Genomic DNA, 19,159 nt, shown 5'->3' on the forward strand with positions numbered 1-19,159 from the left:
AGTTGTGTTTTGAGTTATGAATACTGATACTAAATTTTGTATTGCATTCAGAATGATGGCTTTATAATTGAGTAACTCTCCGTGCTTGTATATTGTTAATGACATTAGATTTGAAATTTAGGAAAGCTGGTTAATTACCAATTAGATAAAAATTACTATGTGTGTACTGCAGCATTTAAGTATGGGTTGACATTATTGAGAATAGAACATAAGAAAAATTATAGAATTGTGTTTGAGTCAAAACTTCATTGTCAGAATTTAATGTCTTTTGCTATTGTTTTCTATGTTATTAAGGAAGTTATTATTCATTTCCAGGCCCCAAATTCTTCACTTGTAATATGAGAAAAAATAAATAGCATCTACCTCAGGAAAAAAAAAGATGGACAAAAAAAGATGCTCACTGCAGTAATTATCTGTTGTATAACATGCTACCCTAAAATAATAAACATTATCATGTTTCCAAAGATCAGGTATTTGGAAGAACTTAGCTGATTCAAGTTCAGTTCAAGTTCAAAAGGTCGAGTAAAACTGTTGAAGTTACATTTGTTGGAACAGACTATCTATTGGCTGGAGACGACTCCTTTTTAAGCCACAGCTTGTTCCTCCCAGAGCAATTGATTTAGAAAGAGAAAATCAAAGATCAGACAAACAGAAGCCACAGTGTTATTGTAACTTAATCTCTGAAGTGACACTGTCAATTCTGCTCTGTGCTATTATTTTATCACCAAACCCTGGTGCAATGTGGGAGGGGGTAAAAAAGTATGAATATCAGAAGGCAGGTATTTTTAGGTGTTACCTTAGAAACTGGCCACTATCCTGTTACCGTTTTCGTTCTGCATTGTACTCTAGGTCCTACTTAGCAAGGAAAGGAAAGGAAATGAAATGTTTAATGATTGAAAAGATATTAAGGGTGGAGTACTCTCAATATTTACAGATGATTAAATTCCCTATGTAGGAATTCCTCAAATTATTGAAGTAATACTTTTACAAGGTTGCTGTACAACAAAAGCATTTATAAAATTGACTGAATTTATTTCAGTGCTTTATTTTGGATATTTTCTAAGGTCATGTCTTTCTATCCTTACTTGGTAGTCTAATTTGCTATTAATCCTACTTTTCAGTTTTAAATGCCATATTTTTTAAATTAAGTACTTTCTGTATCTTATTTCCCTAGGTCACATTCATGTTTTATGTCCTTGCACATACACAGATTTATGAAAACTCTTTTTAGGTCTCTGATAATTCCATTATTTGATTGTTTTTTTCATTTTGGGTATCCTGCTTCTTTGTGTAACCAATTTAAGACTGACTCAGATGGAGCCTCCCTCGTGGTGGCAAAAGGGGTTAAAAGCACAGCACGAGGAAGCTATCTGCAGCCAATGCAACAGTTTAACTGCAGGACAGCCAGGGAGGTCACCCACATGGTGTAGCAGACCACTCCTATCTGACCACTGCTCCCCTCTACAATGTATTTCAGTAGATCTGCCTGTTCTGCTCCCCACTCTGTCCCTGGTGAATCCTCTCACCCTCAGCATTTCTGGCCTGTACCCCAGTTCTGTATGAATAAATAAATCTTAAAAAAAAAAAACAAAAAAAACCCAAAACGATAATCAACAAATAAAGGGGAAAAAGGACCAAATGGTAATTATTGGTTCTTTGGTGGTGGGGCGTAATTGTGGTAACATACATCTGAAGAGATATAAACCTAGTCACCAAAATCACATAATATAAGCCAGTTGCCTGAATAAAAGTTACTCCAAAATACATTGTAACATAACATGTAAAAAAAAAATTCAAGTACTAAAAGCAGAAGATGGAATAGACTGTGACTATAGCTGCTACAACTCTTGTAAATCCTGTAGCCATTACTGTTTCCATAGCCACACCAGCCCTGGAGGCAGAGCTAAAGAGGAGAAAACTGAAGCTGAGGACAACTTTGATGACTTAATTTTTTTATTTAGAGATTTATTTATGCATACAAGAACTGGAGAACAGGGAGGTGCAGGGAAGGAGTAAAGAGAGTTGGGAGTAGAACAGGCAGATTTACTGAAATACACTGCTGAGGGGAGCAGCAGGTGAGACAGGAGAGGTCTGCTGCACCATGTGGGTCACCTCCCTGACCAGGGATCAAACTCAGGCTGCAGTGGCTGCAAATCACCGAATAGGGCTGGCTTTAACCCTTTGCGCCAACAGGGAGGGACTGAACTATACTTAAAACAAACTCATCAAACTAGAAATAAATCTGAAGTTAAAGAAAAAAAAGTGAGCCTTCCTGGTGCCCAGGGGTCAATTCTTAGGGCTTTCACTGATCTGGCCTTAAACCCACATGGTGTCCTGTCTCACCTGCTGCTCCCCTCAGCAGCCCCCTACTTTATCTTCTGTTGAGTCCTTTCATCTCCCTGCAGCCCAGTTCTATGCAAAAATAAATAAAATCTTAAAAATAAAAAGTTAACAAATCATAAAAGATTGGCAAAAGAGGAACCCCTGTGGGGAGACTGAGGGCTCTCTGAGAGCCAGCTCAATGAAGAATTTTGGCAGAAGAGTACCTTCCAGTACTGGAGGAACCCTTTACCACCTCTTGATCTGGTAGACATCGAAGACATAAATGAAGATAACCTGACAAAACCAATGCTGCAGGGCAAGAATGAAGTGGTTGAGATTGACATGGAGTCCTGATGGAAGGAACCAAGGAACTGTTTTTTCTTAAGTTGAGAAAAATTATAAATTTAAATTTATGTATCCTTAAGGGAGTTATTTTCCATAACTAATGTGGTATTGTTCCAAACCTGAAAAAATGAGGAAAGGTTTTTTTAAAAAGATTTATGCATACAGAACTGGGGTACAGGCTAGAGGTGTAGGGGTGGTGAGAAGATTCACCAGAGACAGAGTGGGGAGCAGAACAGGCTGACAAAGTACACTGCTGAGAGGAGCAGCTGGGTGGGGGTTGGGGGTGAGGCCAGGTGAGGTCTGCTGCACCACGTGGATCACCTCCCAGGCAGAGATCAAACTCATGCTGAAGTGGCTACTTAGTGCTGTGCTTTAACCCACTGTGCCACCAGGGAGGGCGCAAGGAAAGGTTGTTTTAAAGATAAATGCAGTCACTACTGAACTTCCCAAATAGAGATTTATCAAGCATATATGATGCAGTTATAGAGGTGAAGTACTGTATATAATTATTCCTAAAGGAAAACTGAGTTCAGGTTCTAACTTTGAAGAGGAATACTGACAATTCTAGAGATAGGGAAAAACTCAAATATTCCTATCTGCACCAAAAAGTTTATGGTACATTAAGAAAATATTGTTTTATAACAATTGTTAAAATGCTTTCAAATACATTTTATTGACTTTTCAGTTAAACTAATAGCTGATTTAAACATCTATGCAAACTTCAAAGTGTGAGGCATAGTTTTCTAAATGTAAAAAACTTCAATTTGAGTAGCATGTTGGTGTAACTTCCAATCTCTGGAGTTTGATAAGCTCTACTATGGATAATCAAAAGTGGATGAGAACAATGAGAAGTGAATAGGTGCTTTTTCCCACAGGATAAAAGGAAAGAAACATCACATTTCTTTAATTTCTTAGTTTTGAATTATTTTAAAGACATGGTTTTAATTGCTCACTATTTTAAACTTTAAACAAGAGAACTGATTTGAGCTGAAGCAATGCCTCTTAATTAGCTTTATTTCTCTTAATGGCTTGTTTCAATTAAATTATTACTATTTCATAAAGTACATAGTTGTGTTTTGAGTTATGAATACTGATACTAAATTTTGTATTGCATTCAGAATGATGGCTTTATAATTGAGTAACTCTCCGTGCTTGTATATTGTTAATGACATTAGATTTGAAATTTAGGAAAGCTGGTTAATTACCAATTAGATAAAAATTACTATGTGTGTACTGCAGCATTTAAGTATGGGTTGACATTATTGAGAATAGAACATAAGAAAAATTATAGAATTGTGTTTGAGTCAAAACTTCATTGTCAGAATTTAATGTCTTTTGCTATTGTTTTCTATGTTATTAAGGAAGTTATTATTCATTTCCAGGCCCCAAATTCTTCACTTGTAATATGAGAAAAAATAAATAGCATCTACCTCAGGAAAAAAAAAGATGGACAAAAAAAGATGCTCACTGCAGTAATTATCTGTTGTATAACATGCTACCCTAAAATAATAAACATTATCATGTTTCCAAAGATCAGGTATTTGGAAGAACTTAGCTGATTCAAGTTCAGTTCAAGTTCAAAAGGTCGAGTAAAACTGTTGAAGTTACATTTGTTGGAACAGACTATCTATTGGCTGGAGACGACTCCTTTTTAAGCCACAGCTTGTTCCTCCCAGAGCAATTGATTTAGAAAGAGAAAATCAAAGATCAGACAAACAGAAGCCACAGTGTTATTGTAACTTAATCTCTGAAGTGACACTGTCAATTCTGCTCTGTGCTATTATTTTATCACCAAACCCTGGTGCAATGTGGGAGGGGGTAAAAAAGTATGAATATCAGAAGGCAGGTATTTTTAGGTGTTACCTTAGAAACTGGCCACTATCCTGTTACCGTTTTCGTTCTGCATTGTACTCTAGGTCCTACTTAGCAAGGAAAGGAAAGGAAATGAAATGTTTAATGATTGAAAAGATATTAAGGGTGGAGTACTCTCAATATTTACAGATGATTAAATTCCCTATGTAGGAATTCCTCAAATTATTGAAGTAATACTTTTACAAGGTTGCTGTACAACAAAAGCATTTATAAAATTGACTGAATTTATTTCAGTGCTTTATTTTGGATATTTTCTAAGGTCATGTCTTTCTATCCTTACTTGGTAGTCTAATTTGCTATTAATCCTACTTTTCAGTTTTAAATGCCATATTTTTTAAATTAAGTACTTTCTGTATCTTATTTCCCTAGGTCACATTCATGTTTTATGTCCTTGCACATACACAGATTTATGAAAACTCTTTTTAGGTCTCTGATAATTCCATTATTTGATTGTTTTTTTCATTTTGGGTATCCTGCTTCTTTGTGTAACCAATTTAAGACTGACTCAGATGGAGCCTCCCTCGTGGTGGCAAAAGGGGTTAAAAGCACAGCACGAGGAAGCTATCTGCAGCCAATGCAACAGTTTAACTGCAGGACAGCCAGGGAGGTCACCCACATGGTGTAGCAGACCACTCCTATCTGACCACTGCTCCCCTCTACAATGTATTTCAGTAGATCTGCCTGTTCTGCTTCTCAGTCACTGGTTAATCCTCTTACCACCCCACAACATTGGGCTAAACCCCAGTTTTTGTATGCATAAATAAATCTTTAAAAGAAATTTTTATTTATGCATACAAGAATAGGGGTACAGGCCAGAGGTAAAGCGGGTGGGTTGGGTTTAAGAATTCACCAGAGACAGAATGAGGAGAGCAGAGCAAGGAGATTGACTGAAACACACTGCTGAGGGGAGCAGGTGAGATAGGAGAGATCTGCAGTGCCTTGTGGGTCACACCCTTGGTTGGTGATCAATCTCGTGCTGCAGTGTTGCACAGCTTCATAATGTTGCACTTTAACATGTTAAGACACCAAGGCGGACCTTAAAATAAATATTTAGGAAAAAAATTCTGGGGGCCTCCCTAATGACAGGGATTTAATCTCAGCATTATCACCACTATGGCCCTGAATTCGATTGCTGGCCAAGGAACTCACGTATGATGCAGATCTCTGTCTTGCTAACTGCTCCCCTTAGTAAATCTGCCTGTTCTGCTCCACACTCTTTTTCTGGTGAATCCACTGAATACCCCTTAACCACTGGCCTACACCCAAGTTCTATGCAAAAAAACAAACAAAAATTCTGCCTTTCGAAACCAAATATTTAATATTATCTTTAAATTGTGTCAATACAATTTCAAACAAATGCCAACTGGAAGACGAGGCACAGGAATTCATGGAGGAAACAATCTTCCAGACAACCAGGAATACCAAGGTGATCTTCTACTCCAGCTGCACTATCAGTGGCTTGTCAGCCAATGTAATCCACATTACCGAGTGTTTACCTGACAAGGGAAAAAAAACGTTAAGATTCAAAACCTGTAGTGACAGCATTTTTAAGAATGAAAGATATATAAGGCAATGACCCAAATTCCCTATATTTTTAAAGGTGAGAAAGCAATGTATAAGTATGAAATCTAGACTTACCACATCATCAATTTTCAGAATGCTCCGGACAGTTTCAGTTGCTAGAGTCAATGCACTGACTGAAACCAACAAAGGCTGGACAACTAGTTCCTCCAAGATGTTGGAAATACCACCCTGAAAAATCAGCACAACTTGCTTTCAGTGTTATAAACATCATCAACTACATGATTACCAGTAAGCCTTACGGCTTTTTCAGTTTTCTTTGGCTAGCCAGGAGTAAGATACCCTTTAAGGTTTTCTCTACATTAGCCTGCATTTTAACTAAAATTCAGAAAAACTAAATTAGGGAAAAATGACGCATTTCCACAACCCAACCCAGATCCTTCTAGCTTTTATTTAAAAATAATCTTGACAGCTAGGTAGACATAATCACAGAAATTAGAAATTTTGAGACCTTTAAGGTTCAAATCACTTCTGAATCCCAATTCTGAATTTGGCCATGTCTGTCTGCTCTGCTTTTGTATTACTCTCAGGATCATTGCTGGGCAACATCATGCAACGCTGTCTCCAGTTTTTCCTCTTTAAAATACTTGTTTTATCACCTTAGTCCCTTTGGTCAAAAAACTTTTAGTGGTTCCCAACTATTGTATATAAAAAAACCTCGCATCTGTTTCAATACTCAAAGACCTTCTCAGTCTACTTCTATCTCATCTTTCCAACCTCAAAGTTCTCTATATTGCTAAAGATTGATTTATTTATGCATACAGGCCTAGGGTACAGGCTTGAGGTGCAGGGGCAACAAGAGGATTCACCACACAGAGTAGGGAACAGAACAGGCAGATCAATGAAGCATACTGCTGAGGGAAGTAGTGGTCAGAGAGGTCTGCTCTGTAACCCACTGTCTTTGATGGATCCTCTTACCCACGCCTGCGTGCCCATACCTCGGCCTATAACCCAGTTCTGATACGCATAAATATATCAATCTTAAAAAAAAAAAAAAAGACATCATCTTCATTCTCTTTTATGTAACAAACTGCATGCAGGTCTAATAAATCTGAGATTAATCTAAATTACAGACAAAGCAGACCTCCCTAGCTGGGTACTGAACTTGCATTCAAGCTGCTGTGGCTAGCTTAGCAGTGCCGTGCTTTAACCTGTTACACCACCAGACAGGGCCCTCTGTATCTCTAACATATAATTTCTGGTTTAGATAAAACGAGCAGGGCCCTCCCTGGTGGCGCAGTGGGTTAAAGTGCAGCGTTAGCTAGAATGAGCAACTTTTAGCCCCCCCTTCACCTGTGAACCACTGCTTCCCTATCTAAAATTCCCTCTAAATAAAGCTTTTCCTAGCCACGTAGTACTCTTTTCTACAGTTATACCATTCAAAAAATACTATCTGGGATTGTCAATTTTCCCCCATTACATTAACTTGTATTTCCAACAAAAGAGAACAATATATACTTTCTGTATGCTCACACTCTACAACTATACTAGGTTGATGCCCAAGAATAACAACAATGGTCAAATACACATAATACTATCAATATGCCAGGCATCTGTGTTAAGAGTTTTCTAATCAGTAATACATTTAACCTTTACAATAGGACTAAGAGGCAGTATTAATTGTCCCTGTTTTCACAACAGGGTGATGAAACTGCATTCAGAACTAACTAGCTAAAGAAACAGTGACTCTTTAAAGAACAATAACAAAAAGCCCTCACTTAAGACATCATCTCCAGGCCTTTTTGGTGGTGCAGGGTTAAAGACACACCATTATCAAGCTATCATCAGCTACTGTCACATGCATCAGATCCCCTGCCCGAGAGTTAGCCCACATGGCACAGCTGATCTCTCCTGTCTGGCCACTGTTCCCCTCAACAGTGTACTTCAGTATATTTGTCTGCTCTTACGGATCCTCTCACCCTCATAGCTCTGGTCTACACCCCAGTTTTTGTATGCAAAAAACTTTTAAAATTAAGTTATTTATGCATACAGAACTAGGTTATAGATCAGAGGCTCAGGAGAGGTCTGCTGCACCATGTGGATCACCTCTGGGGCCAGGGATTGAACTTGCACTTAAGTGGCTTCGGCTAGCTTGCAGTGCTGAGCTTTAAGCTGCACCACCGGGGAGGGACCAAAATAAACAAACTTAAAAAAAAAAAAAAAGGACATCACCTCCATTCTCATTTATTTAAGCAAACTACACACAGGTCTAATAAACCCAAGATTAATCTAAATTACAAAGCTTTCATTCAGTAAATGGCTATGAAGCTTCAAGCATTTTTAGTAACATTTGTGTGATAAATAAAGATTAAATTGGCACCTTTCGGACATTAATGCCTGTAGTTTTTTCTCCTTGTGCATGTCGGTTTCTAAGTTCTGTTACTGTAGAAATGGGATTCAGGCCAGCATTTTCAGCTAGAGTAGATGGAATGACTTCCATTGCATCTGCGAAAGCACGAACACAGTAGGATTCCATACCACTCAATGTTCGTGAATATTCAGTTAACCGTAGGGCCAATTCTATTTCTGGAGCACCACCTCCTGCAATAAGAGCTCTGAAATTCACAAATAGATTTTTAGCTTATTTATCTAGCAGAAGGTCAATTTTATTTATTACTTATAGCTTTAAAACAGCAAACAATAGTAAATTTAACACCCAAAATATTACTTAGTAATTTCTATTACCTCTTCTTCACTAAACAGCGAATAACACAGAGAGCATCATGAATGGAGCGCTCAGCTTCTTCAATCACCAATTTGTTAGAACCACGAACAACAATTGTAACTGTTTTTCCTGGGCTTGTACAGCCTGTAATCTTTAGTAATAAAACAGATTCCAAATTAGCTATTTGAAACACTGGTTTAAAAAACCAAACATCAAAAACCCCAGGCAAGTAATAGAGCATATTATTCCTACCTTCAGCAGTTTACCAGAACCATTTAAACTGATCTCCTCTGCCAACTCAGCTGATCCCAGCATGTCAGCAGTGAACTGGTCAATGTGAGCAACTGGCTTGGTTCCAATAGTCTGGGAAAAATGGACATATTCACAAGTTAAGACAACATTTGATAAATGGGACATTTTCAAACATAAAGATGTTAAGTATATTTTACCTTGCAAATGAATTCAATGTCTTCTCTTTCAATATCTTTAACCACCATAATCTTCATTTTGTTCAGGAAATGTAATGCAAGATCACTGAGAGCATCTCTAAAATACAAAATCAATGATTATGTCAATGCTGGGCTAGACAACAAACCATTTTGTTGCTTAACCACATTTTGGGTTTTCATTATTTTACTACTGTTTAAGTAGCTAATGACTCAATAAAGGAGATACTTTACATATTAAACAAATTTTTGAGCTCAATATTTAAAATAAGGTCTCTGATGTCAAACGTTAATGTACTCCTAATAAAACTATTTGTAAAGCACAGTAAAAAGGTAATGTGACATTATTTTGTTAATAGCTCTGAAAATTAAAACTTAATTGATACCTCATTAAGTTCAGAATTTAAGTATAAGTAATTCAAGACACCATAAATGTATATATTCCCATAAATTATCTGGAATAGAGGACATTTTGTCTTAATTTGAACACTTTGTTTTACATATTTTGTTTACAATCATATTTTTATTAAAAATTGTAAAATGATTATTACTGAAATATGTTCTATAGATAAACAAATTTCACTTTTGAGAGCAATTTACTCAGTGATACTAGCTACATTACATGGTTTGGAATTAAAATCAGATGATCTCAATTCTATATGAAATGAACACCTACAGTACTTTCTACCATAATGAATTCAAGAGTGCATAAGAATGTGTTTAAGAAAACTATTAAAAAACATAGTGATAATGGCCCTCCCTGGTGGCGCAGCGGGTAAATGCACAGCACTGAGAAGCTAAAGCCACTTCCTCATGAGTTCAACTCCCGCCTGCCCCGGAGGTGACCACATGGCGTGGCAGACCTCTCCTGACCCGCCCGCTGCTCCCCTCAGCAGTGTACTTCGTAGATCTGCCTGTTTCTGCTCCCCACTCTGTCTCTGGTGAAGCCTCTCGCCACCCCTGAGCCTCTGGCCTGTACCCCAGTTCTGTATGAATAAATAAATCTTTAAAAAAAAAACAAAAACAAAAAAAAAAACATAGTGATAAATTCCAATTATGAAGGATTCAATTTATGACTATCCACAATATTATATTAGAAATGTCTAAATTTCAAGGTAAAAAAATCGCATGGACTTTTAAGTAAACACCTCTTTTTAATTAGCTAACAGTTTGAAACCTAATTTTTTAAAAAAAACAAGGCATTTCATTTAGTTGATATTTAGAGTCTTGGTCTAGATTATATATATATATATATATCCACATTTACATGATCATAATGGGAAGAGAATTTACTTTAGAGGAGTTATCAGAATACAATGGTGCCAACATGCAGATCCACTCTAGATTTCTAATAATTTAAACACCTTAAATGTTTCTTAAAGATTGCTACAAATGGCCTCCCTGGTGGTGCAAGGAGTAGCACCACGAAGCCACTGCAGCCTAAGTTCAATCCCTGGGGGCCAGGGAGGTGACCCACATGTCCCAGACTTCTCTTGTCTCATCTGATACTCCTGTCAGGCAATGATCTTAGTCAATCCGCCCATTTCTGCTCCCCACTCTTTCTCTGGTGAATCCTCTCACCCCCATGCCTCTGGCCTGAACCCCAGCAGTTCTTATATGAGTAAATAAACAAAAAAAAAAAAAGATTGCTAGAGAGGGTCAATTATAATTAAAAGGGAACAAATAAGAACTACACCTTAAAATAGACTTCTGTATAAGAAGAACATTACATCCTGCTTTTTTTATTTGTTTCACCAAATTTAGAATGTAGGATCTTTCTTCTCGCAGTACTCGGTCCATCTGGACATAGTCAGAAACGACTATTTGATTATCCATCTGTCCAGGAAAAAAAATAGCATGAGTTTTTAAGCAAATAAGAGGTTTTAAATGAATATAGTAAATATGGTACAAATTCAAACAACACCCATCCCAAACAAGAATTAGACAAGCATAGAAAATGTCTGGAAAGATAAACAAACATTTTGTCTTACTTAAATATTTTTATTAGTACATTTGTGATTACCTAAAAATGTAAAATTAAAAAAAAGGAAAAAATCCCAATTTTCGAATTATGTTAATTCTCTTCTAAAATAATTTCAGTTGCATTCTCTTTACCTTATGGGTGAAAAAAGGTAACAAGAAGTAATTTTATTTGTATTAAAAGACCCATTAGACATCATTCATGTTTTGCATGGGTCAAACTTTTGGGAAACCAAGGTTAAACAGAAAAAATTGTTTGATGACACAGTGCTAAACAAAAGCAAATCTGAGTAAGGTACTAAGATCAACCAGCTTCTTTAGGGAATGACATGATCAAGAGAAGAGGTATGGGACTATCTTAAGTGAAAAATAATTACCTAAAAGTTTAGATATTCAACAAGTATAAATTTCTACCTGTGCTATTTAGGGCAAAAGCTCTGCTACTGAAGGATAGACAAAGGTTTCTGTTCTCAAAAAGCTAGAAGTAAACTGAAAATTCCATTATTCAATATGTATCCCAATTGTTATCTACCTTCACCTGATAAGGAAATAGTCAATTATAATCATTAGCTTAGCTAACTGAAGGTATAGCTTACCGATTTCATGTCTGACATTCAACAATTTCTACTTCTGTCTCAATTTTACTTTTTTTGAGATCTATGCTTGTTAATCACTAGAATCAACATTTTGTTTTTATTAAACAAGAACCAAGTTACTACAATGTTAAGCAGACAAAGAAAGAACCAATTTCATTTGGTTTTACTTACATCTGTCTTGGGAGCAGATAAGCAAAACTGAATAAGCCCAATCTTAGCCTTTTCAACTCTGGTGATGCCAGAATTTGCCACCTTTTGAGTGAGAACCAGTCCTTCCACCAACTCACAGTCATCAATGGTTCCACTAAGATAAAAGAAAACAAGTAGGTAACTAAGCAGGGATAGAAATCTATAGTTTTAACAGTAAAAAAAGATCATCAGTCCAATAAAATGTGTTCTAGACTCAAATTTACTATAGTGTCCCATTCTCAAACCTCTTTCATATTATTGTCCTCTCACTGTAAGGAAAAATAAGTTCTTGAAGGCCCAACAAAATAAGTTCTCAAGAAAACAATACCTAAAAGAAAAGTTTCGTGACATCCATCTATTTTTTACTCATTTTGGGAAGGAGCTTTTATTTACTCTCAAAATTAATATCAAGTTGTAAGTAAAGATACTTACCCAAGTTTCTTAACTATTTTAATATCCCTAAGATCTACACTAGTGGCTGTGGCTGGGTCAATCACTTTCATCACTGCATTTACACTCATTGGAGAAAGCAGACTTGAATATTGAGACACAACCTAGATTTAAAAAAAACAGATGAGAATCAGCAAAATGAAAGTCATAATCAAAAAAGCCTTAGTTCTTTAATGACAAAGACACACAAAAAAAGCTCAAAAAACAGCCAAATTAAACCTTAATTTTTAATGTTTGTCTCACCTTTGAGTTCAATGAAGTGGCTGCGCTATTTAACAAAGTCTCTCTGTCACTAAGTTCCACAGGTCGAGACATGTCAGTTAAGATTTCAAGACCTTTTTCCAAAGCCTTCTGGAATGACTCCGAAATGATGGTTGGATGAATCCCTGTCATATGACAAAGTCCAGTTATTTAACTATAACATATAAACTACATTGCCACAAATTAAATTTTTTTTTACTTATTAAAACCCCAAAGCACTCCCAAATTTTAAATTTTAAATTGTGAAGAGCAATTTAAAATCATAAATATATTTATAATGGTTTGGATAATCTTTTTGGTAATTATGGCCAATAATTTATTTCCATTTATTTTGGGACAGATCTGTTACCTGCTTGTGTGCTGTTTTAGTCTAAAATAAAATCTTAACTCTTTCAAAACACCACAAACCTGTATTGTCAGAAAAGTCAAAAAATACTTTTCGTTTTCCAAGCAAAAATGCATGATGACTTTGCCATCAACGCACTATGTAATGAGTAAATGAGCACTATGATTTAACATATCAAAATCAAGAACCCATAATACCCTTTCCCAAATCGACAGTCTCATCTAATGCCTAAAATAGTAACCCACCACCTTTTACTTTTGTAAAATAAAATCTTATTCAATTCAAAATGAATCCTGGGGCCCTCCCTGGTGGTGCAAAAGGTTAAAACACAGCACTATGAAGCTATCTGCAGCCACTGCAGCACAAATTCCATCCCTGGCCAGGGAGATAACCCACATGGAGCAATAGACCTCTCCTGTTAGCCCACTGCTCCCCTCAGCAGTGTGTTTCAGTACATCTGCCTGTTCTGCTCCCCACCCTCTCTCTGGTGAATCCTCTCACATCATCCTTACACCTCTGGCCTATAGCTCAGATTTTCTCCATAAAAAAAAAAAAAAAAAAAAAAAAAAAGCCTGGTCAAAAACAAAACCAATAAAAATGAGCAAAATTTCCCTCATTCCCTGACAAATCAATCAAATTTTAACCATAAAAACCCTGATTAAAAAAAAAAAAAGATGAGTTATTCCAAGTTAAATCTCACTTTGTGTTTATTCAGTAAAGCATGTCCTATATATTACCTACCTTTCTGAAGAAGCTTGGTACAAGAATCTAAGAGAGAACCAGCAATGATGACCACTGATGTAGTGCCATCTCCTGCTTCTATGTCTTGAGCCTTAGACAGCTCCACGAGCTAAAAGACAAGCCAAGATGCTCAATGAGAAATGTTGAGAACCTAGTAATATTTAAATCATTGTCATAAATATAGTTTGATTATTAACATCATGCAATTAAATATAATTCTTTTGTTATGTTGTCCATCTTGGGTTTCACTTAGAAATGACGACCAATGTATCAGAGGCATACCAAATTCCATACACTTTCTCTCTAAGATGATTAAGATTCCTTTGCAGACTGTGGGTTGGGATTTTTCTTACATGAAAGATTTCGGTCAAAAGCTATATTATATGTAGCACACAGACTTAGCAGCAATGAAATGAGATTTTCCAGATGAGAGCAGAGTACCAGTTTGTTGTCTTTTGGAAGTTTTATTCAACTGAACCTAAATGAGCGTAATGATCTGTTTTAAAACTCATCTCTACAAAACTGAATGGTAGGGAATTTTAATAGGTAGGAATTTGTTTTTGTTGATATGGTGACTTCTCATTGTCACTCGAATCCTTATTATGATCCCTAACTGGATTGATAGTGTCAGTGTAAAATGCAGACATAATTAGTTGGCACACAATAAAAATTTTTAGTATCTCATTCTCCTCTGCTGACACTCACTGAATTTACCATTTATACCAATTCATGTTTTCTCTCCTTTTCTCAACTGTATGTCACATCCCTGTCATGTTTTATCATGAAGAGCACAATGCTGGGCACATAATACATTCTAAAGATACTCCTGCCTATCATAAAGAGAAAAAATTTCACCATGATTAGTTATCATATTATCAAATACTATTTCCCAATATAAAAAAATACTTAAAATAAAAAAGCCTCATTAAAATTACACTTACCATTCTGGCTGCTGGATGTAACACCTGCATTTGTTTCAGAATGGTAGCACCATCATTTGTAATAGTCACATCACCTTTTCCATCTTGAATCTACAAAATTTGGCATTTTACTAAGTTATATTTCAAAATTTTTTTTATCTTTACCCAGAATTAAGGTGACATCCTAAAGGGTCTACTAATTTTAACACTTCTTAGCCAAAAAATTAACTTGTGTTTGCATATTTCTTGATTTCAAATTCTTTCCTCTTACATTTGTATAACGACTTAAGAACAGGCATGAATATTCCACTATCAGAGCATTCCTGGTGGCCTACAGGTTAAGTATCAGTACTATCACCTCCACAGCCTGAGTTTGCTTCCCGGGCAGGGAACTAGCCCACGTACGTTACTGCAGACCTCTCCTGCTTTGCCCACAGCTCCCCTTAGCAGTTTATTTCCACCTGTTCTGTTCCCTACTGTCTCAGGTGAATCCTGTCACCTTCCACACTGCTGGTTTACACCTCAGTTCTTCTAATAAAAATAAATATAAAATCATTATCAATTTGGATTTTTATTAAGAAACAAAACCATGGATCCCCAAAAAGGTAGTACTGTGAATGTGGGGAACATAATCCTTATAGTCAGGATATAACTTATCTTCAACCAAGTATAGCAATATTACCAAGAGTGACAGATTACAAAATATCCATAGGGAACAATGATGTATGTATCATCTAGACAATCCTCCATATTATTTGTCTAATTTTGCATGTTAATCTAGCACTGAAATTAGTATTCAAAAGTTATCAGAAACTATTTTATGCTGCTAGTCAGTTAAGCAGCAAGTGCAGCTGAAAATTCAGAGCGATAAGTCAGGTCACACAGTTATATCAGTAAGGAAGATTAACTCAAGCCTGAACAGCTGCACACCTTACTATTCTCCATCTAAATATACAATTGATACTCTTGTATATGCACATGTTGTTTAAAAACATTAATGCCAACATCACATGAATTAACAGTTGACTGCTATTCACCATAGAAGTAATCTATCCTCCTGTGAACTGTCAAAGAGCCTTCTATCAGATTTTTGCTTATCTGCTCCAAACCATTCCAGTTTTTAGTGTACGGGATGGTGAAGCAAGATCCCTTTTTAATTTTTAAACAGTACACTTTAACCCTCCACTGATATCTTACAATGAGGGTGGTAGCACTCAGTAAGTAATGAGTGATTCTTACCATTTTATCCATTCCTTTCGGTCCAAGGCTTGTTCTAATAGCATCAGCAACAGCTATAAACAGAGGAAAAAGAGAGATATTTTAAAGAGCAAAATTTTCTCTCAGATAATTTTGTCCTTATTAGGAAATGCTATACAACAGTTCATGTATACCAAAGATAAAGAAAATTCACTATCTAATGATTATTTTATTCCTAAGTCATACATTTCACCTTTTGTTGTTAAAGTTGGTATACTGTATTTGTGTTTTGTCTATGGCAGAATAAATTTTGAGAATTTACTTGATCTTTCTTTAAATATAATAATGGTATAACTTTGTTATGAATGCTGATAGAGGACTATGTTCTTTTTCCAGGTCTTAAAACAACAGGTTACAATAGGACAGCCTATAATAATTCATTTGTTTGTTTATTCTGTCTCCCCTAACCATAGCATGCAATTTCTGAAGGCAAAGATTGTTCACGATTATGAAATTGGCACACAGGTAAAAACCCCTTCAAACAGAAAGCAGCACACAAAGAGAGTCAAAACTTTAAATAAAAGCAAAACTAAAATTGTTGCAGTTTAATCATAATTAGCACATTATCAAACATCACTGTATAAAGAGAGTAACATTCCAAAATTACTTGCTATTAACTTGTCCATGGGAACATTCCCATTTTTTAAATCCACTTATTTTCTAAGAGAAGTTGGAATTGATGAAAGCTACTTACTCCCCTTTCTTTGACAAAACCAGAAAATGATTAAATTGTCTCCTTTCTCATATACCACCTCACCCCCATACAGAGCTGATACGCACATTTAATTTGTACACTTCATAACTAGTACAGTGTTTTGCATTACTTATTGTATAGTCAACAATATATAATCCTAAAGCGTTTAAAAGAAAATTGGTATGATCTAAAAATGGTATTTTACTTAATTACCTAACTTTAAGCTGCTGTTCCTAAATATTCAGCCAGTATTACTGGGTATCACACAGTATTTTCTAAGTGATTTTAGCTGGCTCAAATAGCCACAATTCCATAAGCAGACTGATTCACTTTAAGGATGTTCTTATTTTGGGGACTCCTTGGTGGTGTAGTGGGTTAAAGCACAGCACTAAGAAGCTAAAGCCACCTCAGCATGAGTTGGATCCCCCACCCGAGGTGACATGAGGTGACCACAGGGGAGGCAGACCTCTCCTGACCTGCCCCCTGTGGTCAGCGGGCCTGTTCTGCTTCCCACTCTTGTCTCTGGTGAATCCTCTCATCGACCCTGCATCTCTGGCCTGTACCCCAGTTCTGTATAAATAAACAAAATTCTTATTTTCTTATATTTTAAGAATAATCTAAAGATACTATTCAAAAATTAAAAAGATCTAAGCTACTTTTATCTACAAAACTGTCTCAAGTTTAACATACTGTACCACAGAGTAAGTACATAGGAGACTATTAAATGACTCATGTTTAACATGAAATAGAAATGCCACAATTTTTGTGAGTATGTGTGGGTTTTCACATATCAACCAATAGTACTATTGTTCACTTTCCTGGTAACACCAAAAAAATAAACTAATTTGGCTTCTCAAATTAAAGACACACGTGACAACTTCCTTATTAGTTTCTTTGACTTGGAAAAACTACCTGTGCCCCTCTGGATCTATCAAGGCTCACCACTAATGGTCAGGTTCACAGCTGAGGTGGTTTTTCCTTTCTACAAACACATTTCCCTTTTCAATTCTCCACGCACAGTTGTTTCTAAGGTTATTAAGTAAACTCCCTTCTATATCTTGTTCAATGAAACCACCTCATCTAGTTGCGTAGCCCTCCAGGTAGCCCCCAAATTTAAACAGCTTGTTTCTAATGTAACAGTTACGTTTTTTACAATGCTTCCGAGGTAATTACATCTGTATTTCCAGGTATATTAGTGTCAAACTGGAACCCATTTTTTCTTCTTCAACCATCTTTCTTTCAATGTATCTTTTTGCATCACACACTCAATCGGTTTTGTCTGCATGGGTCATTATATGCTTGCTTATTTAATCTTCACAATCCTACAAGTCAGCTAGTCTCCTGAAGAACAATCTGTAGTTGCAAACCCTTTCCAGATTCTTCTATGTTTGGTCCAGCCCTATCTGTCAAACTCACATCTCGAATCTTACTCGCTAAGCCTAATGAAATATTCACTGTACTTAATACACACCACAGGCTCTAAACCTTTGTTCTCACTTTTCCTTCTATTTCAACTCGATTTTCTTGATTCTCACTATGCTTAAAAAAAAATTTCCTCCACAATTTTATAGTTAAGGAAACTCGACGAGAGATGAAAGGTGACAAAGCCAACAATTTAGGAAACAATGAAATTCAGGAGTTGATTTCCATCACCGGCAAAAAGGCAAAAATGTGGTACAGAACACAGCAAACTATCACGTTTTTATTTCCTTGTGAATGGCTGCACAAGCAGAGCATCCATAAACGCCCGGTGTAGATTTTCATAATTATTTTCAAACGAGAGAGTGAAGTCGTCTCCCCGCGCCCCAATACCATGGACCCCACCCCAATGTAGGCCTGGAACGTTTACTCTAATAGCCGAGGGAAGCTGACTTAAGTGGTACTTTTGTAACAGGTACAGGTTTCAGGGATATTTAACCTTTTTGAGTGTGTCCATAATACGACTGAATCGTAAGCGCGCGGGTGAAGACCCAAAGACAGGCAACCCAATTCACATTGGGGTGCCCTGTAACACTTTAACGGCAACAATACAAGTGAAAAGTATTGTGAAAATAACGTTCTACCAGTGGGCCTCGTATGCAGATAAGCGACAGTTTTAAACTGCCAGAGCTCTGGACACCGTTGCACGCGGGCCGTGGTCACTTTCTGAGTGTGAGGAATGACCCACAACCTAGAATGAACATTTAGGGCCTCTTAGGCCCAGAATGGGCGAGTCCAAACGCCTCCGTTCTCGGAATCGGGAATTGCAGGCAGGAAAAGACACCTCCACAGGGCTCCATAGAGCTCCGGACGGACAAATGGAAAGAGGATACACGCTCACTCAAGATCAAGGTGAGCATGCAGAGCTCGACCCACAGGGCGGCAGAGCAGACCAGGGAAGCAATACCTTTGGCGGCGGAGATATTGCTGAAGCGGATCTGGGCCGGCTTATCCCGGTCTTGATAGGCGCTTTTCCCGCGACCGCCGGCTGCCCCTGCAGGCGCCCCGCTACGGG

The 19,159-nt window shown here is 36.8% G+C and overlaps 1 protein-coding gene across 1 annotated transcript; it reads right to left on the bottom strand.

Annotated features, from left to right (window-relative positions):
• Positions 1-5,814: 5,814 nt before the first annotated feature.
• On the bottom strand, positions 5,815-19,153 carry CCT4 (chaperonin containing TCP1, subunit 4 (delta)). Its single transcript, XM_004691432.2, has 14 exons — positions 19,052-19,153; positions 15,954-16,006; positions 14,736-14,825; positions 13,795-13,903; positions 12,690-12,832; positions 12,429-12,550; positions 11,979-12,111; positions 10,928-11,067; positions 9,235-9,331; positions 9,038-9,148; positions 8,806-8,936; positions 8,441-8,675; positions 6,178-6,291; positions 5,815-6,035 (listed from the first exon to the last, which is right to left on the bottom strand). The coding sequence occupies exons 2-14, from the start codon at positions 15,963-15,965 to the stop codon at positions 6,021-6,023; spliced, it is 1,452 nt and encodes a 483-aa protein (XP_004691489.1). The 5' UTR covers positions 15,966-16,006; positions 19,052-19,153; the 3' UTR covers positions 5,815-6,020.
• Positions 19,154-19,159: the final 6 nt, after the last annotated feature.

This window comes from Condylura cristata, unplaced genomic scaffold, assembly GCF_000260355.1.
Source record: "Condylura cristata isolate star-nosed mole 26May11 unplaced genomic scaffold, ConCri1.0 scaffold00031, whole genome shotgun sequence".
Taxonomy (NCBI): domain Eukaryota; kingdom Metazoa; phylum Chordata; class Mammalia; order Eulipotyphla; family Talpidae; genus Condylura; species Condylura cristata.

What these genes read in the sequence shown, in the direction of transcription:
- CCT4 (XM_004691432.2), bottom strand. An exon ending in TACCAAGCTTCTTCAGAAAG is followed by an intron (nt 12,833 to 13,794) that starts GTAGGTAATATA and finishes GTCATATGACAG; the next exon opens with GGATTCATCCAACCATCATT. An exon ending in GTTCTGGTAAACTGCTGAAG is followed by an intron (nt 8,937 to 9,037) that starts GTAGGAATAATA and finishes TTATTACTAAAG; the next exon opens with ATTACAGGCTGTACAAGCCC.